General features: G+C 47.9%; 1 protein-coding gene across 1 annotated transcript; it reads left to right on the top strand.

The window, feature by feature from the left end:
* Positions 1–6,188: 6,188 nt before the first annotated feature.
* Positions 6,189–7,094, top strand: LRRC30 (leucine rich repeat containing 30). Its single transcript, XM_047090256.1, has one exon. It carries the CDS (start codon positions 6,189–6,191, stop codon positions 7,092–7,094), a length of 906 nt encoding a protein of 301 aa, XP_046946212.1.
* The last annotated feature ends 4,244 nt before the right edge of the window (positions 7,095–11,338 follow it).

Genomic DNA, 11,338 nt, shown 5'->3' with positions numbered 1-11,338 from the left:
CCAGCAAGTCAAGTGTGTGTGTTGGGGGTGGATGGTAGGACATGAGACTGTGATGGGGCAAGTGGGTGACTCTGGCCCACAAGAGAGTCTGTGGGCATGGGTGTGTCATTGGAGGGCCTGTAAGCAGTGGGTTGGTAGGAACTGACTTCTAGAACATTCTGGCCATGATGCCCAGGATGAGTTACGGTGGGCTCTTGAATGCACCAGGTGCTGTGCTGCTCATTTCACTTGCTCCATTCGGTCCTCACAACAGGCCAGGGAAGAGGAAGCACGACTATCCCATTTCTAGACAAGGACGTCAAAGGGCCGGGCCTCCCCACTCAATGCCGTGCATCTTGCGGGAGGGCAGGACCAGGACCTTCCCTGAGCAGGCATGGCGGCCTCCTCTGAAAGATGAAATGGGCCTGGCTTGTCTGACAGATTTTTGTTTGTCACGTGCTGTGATGGAGGTGACATCAGGGCTTCTGGGATCAGCCCATGCACACGGAAGGTGGGGGAAATCCTCCCAGAGACCCGTTAGGCAGACAAATGTCAAAATATAGTCACAGAGAAGCAACGAAAACCAAGCAGGACAACTAAGTGCCTTGTGCATTCTTTTTTTTCCTCACATCAAACTTCTGTCAGGCCTCAAATGTTTGTTCATTTCAGTGAGCATTTATTGGGCACCTACTGTGTCCTCAGAATTGCTTCAGGGCTCTAGGGGAGACAAGGAACTTGAAACCTGAAGACAAAGGCTTTTGCAACAGAAGCTTTACTTGCAGAGAAAAGCAGCTCAATTTGGATGTGCCTGAGAACCTCCCCTTGAATTTCTTGCTCTCTAGGAAAGCCTATTCTCTGGGAAGAGCTGGTTGCCGAAAAGCTTGGTTATGGGAAGTCTCCAGGAGATGAAAGGGACCAGGCTCGCTCTGTCCTGAAGCTCCCCACACTTGAACCCCTGGAGAAAGTGGTGGAATTGGCCATCTTCCCCCAAGCTCCGTCAGGCCTCCATTCACGGGCTATGCACGGAGCCACGTACTATGCATCTTGTGTGTATCAAGGCATTTAATTCCCATAGCAACCTTGCAGGTACTAGGACTGTCTCCACTTCACATATGGAGATAGGGAAATGCAGATAAGCTAAGTAGTCTGCCCAAGGTCACATGGCCTTCCAGTAATAAACTCAGGATTAAAACCCAAGGAGGTCAGCCACGGCAATCAGGGCTTATGACATTGACCGCAGGGCTGTGCTGCCTCCTGCTGAGCTCGCTATGGGCTGGAAGGCTGGGGCATGTTCTAATCAGAATAATAACAGGCCACTTGACTAAGGAGAAAACTGTGCAGAGGCGAGCTGGATATGCGCATGGTAGAAAGAGAACAGAATTTAGATCAGACAACCCAGGTGTTGATGGTAACTGATACTAACTAGATTTGTGGAGTGTGAGCTAACCCCACCAAAGCACGGCTGTCTCATATTGAACATGGGGTTAGCAATATCCACCTCTCTAGTCTTCTAAATATTGATAGACTATGTAACAGTGTCTAAAACAGCTCCTGACACTGTGGGAAATACCCTGGAAATATAAGGTGAGTGAAAGATAGAGGTATTTCTTGGATACAGGTTTGATTGGCCTTGAAAAGAGTGTGAAATTCATGAACAAGAGCATAATAAAAGTCAAGCACAGGGAGAATGTTCAGTAAATGGATCTAGAGGGGTGTGTGTGTGTGTGTGTGTGTGTGCGCGCGCGTTGGGGGCAGTATATGTATATAATAGCTGCCATTTATACTGAGGTCTTACCATGCACCATCACTGTCCTGTGGGTCACAGACCATTAATAACCACGAATTAGGGTGTTGTGTTTTCTATGTAGGGTTTCCCCATTACGTGCATGTTGCAGAGGCTTCACCATGGACTGTTTGGAGACACCGCGGTTTAACACAGCCTCTCCGCGGATGTCCGCAAAACCTGGCAACAGGCTGTGCGGGATGCGAAAGTGTCGGGCTCAGGAAGCACTGCTCAAATTTGCTCTGCCTCCCTGTCCTACTTCGCAGGCTCTCCTGTACTTTTGCTCGCCTGGGTTGTACTCCTCAATGAATCATTAGCCCCATAGCTTTGGCCTCAAGCACTGCCTCTGAGGATACCTGATGAAGACAGCTGATTTCTCTCTCTCTCTCTCTCTCTCTCTCTCTTTGGTAAAAGAAAATAGATTGAGGTAGATATGCATGGGGAAAAGATCTACATTTACATATGCAAGATGTTAACCGGGATTGTCCACACTTTTTTACATTTTCTATATTAAAATTTAAATGAGCAAAATGGTTATTTTAATACACTATTTAAACACACACATTACTTTCTTCCAAAATTAATGGACGTGATGTGTAGACATAAGCTTAAGAGCCACAGTGAGGATAAAAAGAATGGTTTTCAGTAGATATTCCATTAGTGTGAATTCAGAGGGAGCTTTGGATGCTTTCATAACCTGCTATTTTATATTCTTATCACTTCAATTTTATTTTATTTAAAATTAAAGAAATAATAGGGGCGCCTGGGTGGCTCAGTCTGTTCAGCATCTGACTTCGGCTCAGGTCATGATCTCGAAGTTCGTGAGTTCGAGTTCTGCATCGGGCTCTGTGCTGACAGCTCAGAGCTTGGAGCCTGCTTCAGATTCTGTGTCTCCCTCTCTCTCTGCCCCTCCCTCAATCATGCTCTGTCTCTCTGTCTCTCTCTCTCTCTCAAAAATAAACATTAGGGCGCCTGGGTGGCGCAGTCGGTTAAGCGTCCGACTTCAGCCAGGTCACGATCTCGCGGTCTGTGAGTTCGAGCCCCGCGTCAGGCTCTGGGCTGATGGCTCAGAGCCTGGAGCCTGTTTCCGATTCTGTGTCTCCTTCTCTCTCTGCCCCTCCCCCGTTCATGCTCTGTCTCTCTCTGTCCCAAAAATAAATAAACGTTAAAAAAATAAATAAATAAACATTAAAAAAACTTTTTAAATAAAAAAATTAAAGAAATAATAAACGTTGACTTTCATATGTCGGAAGAAGAATCAATAGGAATATACAAAAATGTAGTAAACACATTGGGCATGCTAAACCATTTCAATTATTCTGTAACTTTCTTAGGTGCTAAAGATGATCACATGACTTACAATGATCTGGAATTTCAAAAATCTGTTCGACAAAGAAAGCTTCATTCTGAGATTTATCCCAAGGTGAAATTCATTCGGAGAGTCTTGGAATGTCTCTTTTGGCCAAAGTCGGATATGTGGGCTACATAGGGAGCCCTAAAGCCAACAGCGTGCCCCGTTACTGGTTTTTCTCCAGGGACCATTATTAATGCAAGCAAAATAAAAGCTGCCTTGGATTTGGCATGCTTTCACCAGAAAAGAGGTTAATGTCTTTCACTTCCCTAGGGTGGTCTGCTTTGCAGTGAGAATCCCACTCACATAGTGGGTTGGAGCTCTGGGAAATCCTTCCCCCCTGTCCCACCCCCGCAGTGGTCCATTTCATAGATGAGAACACTGCCCAGAGACAATGACCATCCTAGAGGTGAACCATTCTCTGACTGGATAACCACAGCTAACTAAGTGGGCAGTATCTACATTTCAAAAACTTAGAAGAAACAGCTATTTGCATAGCTCATTCATTTGATATATACAAACCTTGCTAGAGAATGACCGAACTATTTTTGGAAAGGATTAAATCCCTTATGCCAAAGTCTTCTGGAATGACATTTAACTTTGCTTTTCCTGCTTGTGCTGGTGGTAGAGTGATAAGGGTTAACACTTAACTATGTAGTTATTTCTATGCATGTAGTTCTGCAGTCATCTCTTTAACCATGTTCCCTCCAGCCCTACTTTCTACTAATTTGAAAACAAAAATCCATATCCTGGCCATAGTTATTCCACCTTTCTACAGGGCTAAGCTGAGAGTCTTCTGATAGTTCCAGCCTGGGCTGTGGAGTTGGATTAACTGGGCGTGAATTCTGGTTCTGCTATTGACCAGATACTTGAATTTGGACAAGTGAGTTGATTGTGCATAAGTAAGTTGACCTCTTTCTATCCTCCTGTCCTCTCCTGTAAAATTGCCATGATTTTAACATTCAACCTCCTTGTACACTGCCTAGTTTCATGCCTTTCACATAGTGAATGTTTGATAAACGTTGGCTATTGATACATGCTCAAAAAGTATTTACTGGAAAAAGAACATGTTAAGAGGAAAGAGGGAGAATTACCGCAAAGAAGAAAGCTGTTGATTCTTGCCCCCTATTTGGGGGGCTCTAACATAATTTCTCATGCTTTTGGAAGGAAAGAGGAAAAGAGGATGCATACCTAACTTTTTTTTTTAAATAGCAGAACCCAGTTGTCAGATAAAATTTACATATATAAAGCATATATATGTATGTTCCAAAAACTTAGGGTACAAATTTAGCCACATTGCTTTCCTCCCACTGCCCCAATATTTAGCTAGAACCTTCAAGTACTCCATCAAAAAAAGTCCAAAGTACCCACCTTTGCCCAAGAATCCCAGGGGTTTGTTCGGTCAGTGCCAAGTGGAGGGAGAAATGGCGTTGCATTGTTTCACATCTCCTGCTGTTCCTCCTGCCCAGACGTTGGCCCCTGCGTGGATGGACCCGCAGATTCCCCAGGTGGTGTCCAGCTGGGGCCCAGCTCCAGCTCCTGGCTTAGTGGTCACAGCTCTGAGAACATGGTCATGGGACCAGCATCGCTCTGCAGGACACACAACTGCTGTTGCCGAAGGCTGCCAGCAAAAGCCACACGCTTCCGGCCCAAGCCAGCCTTCGCTACAGACGGCCAGCCCTTTTCTCAGAACCTGGGTCCTCACCCTTGATATCGCTTCTCTCCATAATCACCACCTGTTTTTAGGATTTTTCATGTATACAAACGTGTCTGCCTCCTCCTCCACCATTTGCCAGGGCTGCCGTAACTAAGCACAACAGATGGGGTGGCTTAGACAACAGAAGTTTATTTTCTCATCATTCTGGAGGCTACAAGTCTCAGGTCAAGATGTCAGCAGGATTGGTTGCTTTGGAGGCCTTTGTCCTTGGCTTGCAGATGGCTGTCTCTTTCTTGTGTCCTCACATGGCCCTGTCTCCAAATACAGGCACATCTGAGGTACGTGGGGTTAGGACTTCACTATTTGAAATTTGAGAGAACACAGTTCAGCCCACGATGCCAGTAATTAACTATATACTCAGAGGTATAAGTTAACTTTTAATTCAGGAAAGTGTTGAGGGAGGGACGAAGGGAGAGAAAGAGGGGAGAGAGAGAGGGAGATATTGATTGATTCATTGATTCATTGATTCATTAGTTGACTGGCTTGCTCCAGGGAGACTCTCTACCCTGTTCAAGGACAATAGGCACCCTGTCTAACCCCACTAAGACAGCCTCAGTGGCTGTTCAAACATGTAACGTGTGTCCTACTAAACCCAGACGCCCAAAGTGAAACAGATGACTGCAGAGCATCTCTGGTTGAAATGAACATGGGGGGGTCCTGGGCCCCTTCACTCTCTCCTCCCTGAGTCACCTCTGACAAGCACTGTGCAGAAACCCTTGGCCCGGAGGACTGCAGGTGCCCAGGTTCTTCCCTTTACTTTTTCACAACTGCACAATTCATCAAAGTTTGAAATGAGCGTGCATGATATTATCCAACGATCCTTTGCCTTGGAAACATAACTCCAGCCACTAGCATTCATGAAGCTCACTGTCACTCTGAAGGGGTCCGGACGGGTTCCCGAGACCATGCACACAGTCTGGCACTTGCACGGCCTGCTTTATTTTTCCACTTTGCTTCTTTTTGGGGATGGGCTGCTTTATCGCCGGCTGAGCTTTGATACCCAAGAAAAGCTGTGAGGGAGAAGTTAGATGCAGCCTCCCTGTGACCTCTTTGCACACACCAGGCCAATAAAACTCGGGCCGAATGACAGTGACAGCTGCCTTGTGGCATTCAGAGGGAATCGAGCGGTTCAGTTCCGCAGTCTCAGGGACAAGTATATCATTACAGCCCGGGTGCTCAGAGAGAAGCCACCTAAACCCACCCTCGGGGACAGGCCACGGCAGGGCGTCTCGGGCATCTGCGAGGCCCCACCGAGACCCCTCTGTGGGCTCCCTGCCTGCGACAGCTCGGCTTTTGGCAGCTGGGGGACACAATCCCAGCCTTGGGGCATCAGAGGCCAGGGGGCAAAAAGGAAGGAGATGGGGGCCAAGCCGTCAAGTGCTCGCTGCAAGGACAAGGGCCCCAGGAGGATGGTGTTCCCACGCGGGAGGCAGCAGTTCTCCCCGTGGGACGACACCCTCCTCTCGGGGAAGGACCCCCGGTCTCTGCTGAAGCGGGGCATGCGCCACGTCAGCTTCAGCCTGGTCACCAAGGGAATGACAGACATCCCTGACTTTCTGTGGGACTTGTCTGAGGTGCAGAAACTCAATCTGTCTCACAACCAGCTCAGGGCTCTCCCGCCCGAGGTGGGGAAGCTGAGTCGCCTGGTGGTCCTGAACTTATGCGGGAACCGCCTGCGGAGCCTGCCTCGAGAAATCGGCCTCCTCAAGAGCCTGAAGGTCCTGTTCGTGAACATGAACTGCCTGACCGAGCTGCCGGCCGAGCTGAGCGCCTGCAGGAGCCTGGAGGTCCTGAGCCTGTCGCACAACTGCCTCTCCCAGCTCCCCGCCAGCTTCGCCGACCTCTCCAGGCTGAGGAAGCTGAACCTCAGCAACAACTATTTTGCTCACATCCCCCTCTGCGTGTTTGCGCTGAAGGAGCTGGATTTCCTGCACGTGGGCTCCAATCGCCTGGAAAACATCGCCGAGAGCATCCAGTGCCTGGTGGGCCTGCAGATCTTCATCGCGGAGAGCAACAACATCCACGCCTTCCCGCGCTCGCTCTGCCTGCTCACCAGCCTGGAGCTGCTGAACCTGAACAACAATGACATCCAGACCCTCCCGGACGAGCTCTACCTGCTGTGGAGGCTGGGGCGGATTGCCTGGAATCCCATGGACAAAGGGCTCCACATCTCGCACAACCCGCTATCCAAGCCTCTGCCGGAGCTGGTGGAGGGGGGCCTGGAGATGCTCTTCAGTTACCTGAAGGACAAAAAGCACAGCTGACTGGGCCCCGGGGGCACAGCCGGCCGTCAGCGCGCGGACACCTGTCAGCTGGGTACTTCTCCGGGCTCAGCTTTCTCCTCTTACTGCTCACGTTGGTCGAAAGGCATTGCACGGCCGTTCTACGGAGGTGTGTGCTTTGCCCTGTGCATGTGCCTAAGGAGCCCCGTGATGGCGTGTTCATCCCATCCTGAACCTAAGTGGAAACAGGCCTTTGGTTTTCTCCAAGGAGAAACCACTCTAATTCTCCCGAGGAGCAGTGGCACTCAGTCCTTGGAATAGTAGACGGCAGGTCTGATTCAACGGAATTCAGAAGTCAGATATTTGCTAAGTATGTGCTGTGGGCCAAGTGTGGCATGAGACGTTGACACCATTTGGTTTCAACCCTTGAACTGGCGTCCTGCAGCCAAGGAACAGCAGCAAGGCACACTCGTGTGTCAGCCTTGATCAAGCGTTACGGGGGACCAAAGAGGCAGCTGGAGCCCTGCTCTCCTGGCAATGACGGGGTCGGGCACAGCTTTCCCCGCGCCTTCTAGGGGGAAACAGCATAAGAAATGTGTCTCTAAAATGATTGTAGAGTAACAATCAAGCTGCTCATGTTCACGTCTGCTGGTGAGTGACAGGAATAGCGCGATGGCTTTCAGATAATAAATACAAAACCAATTTTAACGTACAGTTTTAACCTTCTTTCCCAGTCCCCCGGCAGCCACTGTCGTATCCCTGAGCTTTTGTAGAGATGCCAGCCGATGGTTAACTTATCCAATTCTACTTTCTCTTCTCCTCCCTTATTAGATTTGCCCCCTCAGGGCTGAGCTAATGACTGGGGGGTGGGGGATGGCCAGACAGCATCAAGGAGGGGGTAAAGCATAGGAAAAGTCACACACACAAGTCATTACCCTCTTCACATTCATAGGAGGGTAATATTGGCCACTTAGCTTTTACATGCGACTTAAAAAATTGAGTTTGGCGACGCATAAAAGCTCTTTGGACAAAAAGCTCTTGTACAAATATTAAGTATGTTTTACTTCCAATTCTAAGAGTACACAGCTGTTAGTTAAAGACAGACATTAGGATGAACAATTACAGAATTCCTGCCCCAAGGGTCATTGGATCTTACTGCTGTCACAGCACCCCAGAACCCCCTGAGACATTACTGTTTATTCAGAGTTAAAGAAATTCTAATGAAAAGGTGGTAGTGAAGAAAGTATGGTCCCTTCCGATCAGTGGAGAGCCAACGGCTCAAGTTTCGGGCCGATTTGTCTACAGAACATCACACACAATATCGAGACTTAGGATTTGGGGTTGCTGCCAAGACTTGTCTGACTTCTTAATACCCTTAGTTTAATTTAGTTAAAATTGTACATATTTTTTAAAACTTTTAATTAATTAATTTATTTTGGGAGCCACGGAGACAGAGAGGGAAAGCATGCACGAGGAGGGGAGGGGCAGAGAGAGAAGGAGAGACAGAGAATCACAAGCAGGCTCCTTGCTGTCAGCACAGAGCTTGATGCGGGGCCCGAACTCCCAAACCCTGAGATCATGACCTGAGCCAAAACTAAGAGTTGGACACTTGAGCGACTGAGCCACACAGACGCGACAGTTAAGCTTCTGTTTCTTAGCACTTTCTGTAGGCTGGACACTGGGCTGGGAGTTCGAGAGGACTTTTTCTACCAAGGAGCTCAGGGTCTGGTGAAACAGACAGACCCACGTGAGTTTCTACAACATGCGGCAGATTGTGAGCCCTGCTGAACGGATATGAAAGCAAAGGCCACAGTAAGGTTGACATACTGGACGGTGTAGGCTAGACTGAGCGCCGAAGCCTCAGTAACCAAAGAACGGTGACCAAAGGACCTGACTGGGATGAGCCAGGCACACCCTCCGTTCACTGCAGTCATCTCGGCCCAATCCCATCCCCCATCCCCCACCTGGGAAAGAGTGGCAAAGCGCTGGGGCAGCTGGTAGTACCCTCTCAGGTCCTGAGCTCAGGCAGGTTTAGTGTGGAGCTGCTCAAAGGGAGTCCACAGAATTTATTCATAGGAAAAGTGATTTTCCCAATAGACTCCAAAGTCAATTTTCCCATCCATAAAAAGGGAAGCCAGCTCCCGCGGTTATCATCAGATACCGTAGTTCCATTAGCACATTTGTGCATGAGCTCCTCTGCTGAGCCACTGCAAACAGATCTTACCCGTGTCACTGGGAGGCAGCTGAAGAGGTCCTCTCTAAACTCCCCCTCCTGCAGCACCGAGATCTGAGTGTCCCTGCCAGGCACACACAGGCGCACTCCGGTAGCCTCGCCCACGTTAGCTTGCCGAGCCAAGGCTATTTAAAGACTTCAGTGGAATTCTTCCTTGACCTCATGACTCAGTGGGACATTGTGGGGCGAGCCTTCCTCCGCAGGGCAGAGCTGGGCAGATCGCTCACTGAAGCTCTTTGGCTGGAGCACAGACAGCTGTCAGACAAACACCCGCAGGTGCCAGGATCACGGCCGTTGCTGTCGGCTGCACAGGCTCCCACTGAATCCGCACAACCTTGCATTGGGAAGGGAGGCAGGCCGGGACAGCGGCTCCGCGCTTTTCCTGCTGAACCATCCTTTTATTTCCTTTCCTCGCTTTTTCGGTCACTTGATCCCACAGTAACTCTACTCCAGGGAAAGAACGGAACCCTATTTTGAAGGTGACCCAAGAGCTGATTACACCTTCTTATAAGAAAAACCTGGTATCGATTTGGTTGCCGGCTGTCATTGGTACCTTTCACAAGTATAGTAGCAAGGAGCTTTTGGGTTTTTGGTTTTTTGTTAACGCTCCGGAGGAGCATGAGGGGAGCATGAGGAAATCATGAAAGTCAGAGTAGTTGCCCAACATGCTTTAGGTATTGATTCTTTGTGAATGCTCCTTTTTATTGATAAAGGGGAGTGCTGAGCAGAAAAACCTGGTGAACGCGCTTAGTTATTCGAAGCACTAACGTGGAGGGAATTTCATACAACCTTCAGTGTCTTTGCTGTCAAATTCTGCAGTTTGCTGACTGACTGTGAAAACTTCTTGCTTATCTTTTGTAGTTCTAATATTGCCACATTCAAATAACTCCCAGGTATTTCTAAGGCTTCGGCAATCAAAGCACTGAGGACGGCTGCACCGGCTGCAAAGTGTATTTAGCCAAAGAATACGCACTAATTGGGTGCTTGATGTGGGGCGCTGGCGGCTCGCATTCCCGATGATATTGTGGTTTTCATGTCACTTGGCTCTCGGTACGGTGCAATCTCATTGGTGTGTTCAGAAACACCTTTTGAAGCTGGTACAGACGACAAGCATACAATTAAGAAAAAATCCTATGTTCACGCGAAAGTAAGACGACTTTGAAAAGACACATCTGTTGGAGGAATAATACTGCTAAATGCAGAAAACAGCTGCATATTCGAAGGAAAAATGAAGCCATTTCTCAGCTTGTTGACTTAATAAATGGTTAATAGAAGAAATGTGCTCCATTCTTGGGCTTTAGTTAATAGACTGCCTTTTCTGTAGTCACCTAAGATAGAGTGACTTTGGAACGGTGCACCTGTATTTCACAATGAAGTCGGGCTGGCCTTGGAAAGGGAAGGAGGGAATGCTGTTATTATTTGCAGGGACACATCAGCGTATACCCCTTTCTTGCGGTAATGGATTATTGCCTTTTAAGATTCCATTTCATATGCCTCAAAGCACATACTGAATATGCATTTTGGTAGCTATGCATTAAAAACAGAGGAAATTTAAAGGACTGTGGGCTGGGTCACTGGAAAACACAGGCGGGTATCAGCATCCTGAGATTACCAGGTGCATGAGGCTGGGCTGGGGTGTTTCTCTTCAGTAATATAAACGGGCTAGGGAGACTATGGACTGAGATTCTGTTACAAATGATGAGCAATAGTTCAGAAAATGGTCTCAAAACTTAAAAAAGGCAGAAATTCAACCTACTAGATTTAACTAACATGAAGGTCCTACTCGATTGTTCCATCAGTATCTACTTAAGTATCTATGTGTGCTCTATCTTATTACATCACCAAAGAATTATTTTCAGTACTGTGTAAGATATACTTGAGAAACAACATACCGAGCCTACACGGAATGTGCAACTAAGTAGCAGTACCCAGTAATTGTGATTCAGCCAAGAACACCTAAATACAAAGCCTTCATATATTTTAAGAAAACAAAATAAAATTCAGAGAACATGAAAGCTTATTATAAACAATAATGGGAACAATCTTGACCTTG

The sequence above is a fragment of the Lynx rufus genome, unplaced genomic scaffold (assembly GCF_022079265.1).
Source record: "Lynx rufus isolate CCGP_SWC_20201006 ecotype Redwood Valley unplaced genomic scaffold, mLynRuf1.p SCAF_29, whole genome shotgun sequence".
Classification (NCBI taxonomy): Eukaryota; Metazoa; Chordata; class Mammalia; order Carnivora; family Felidae; genus Lynx; species Lynx rufus.
Note: the sequence above shows the minus strand (reverse complement) of the source record. Positions and strands in the feature narration are given on the sequence as shown.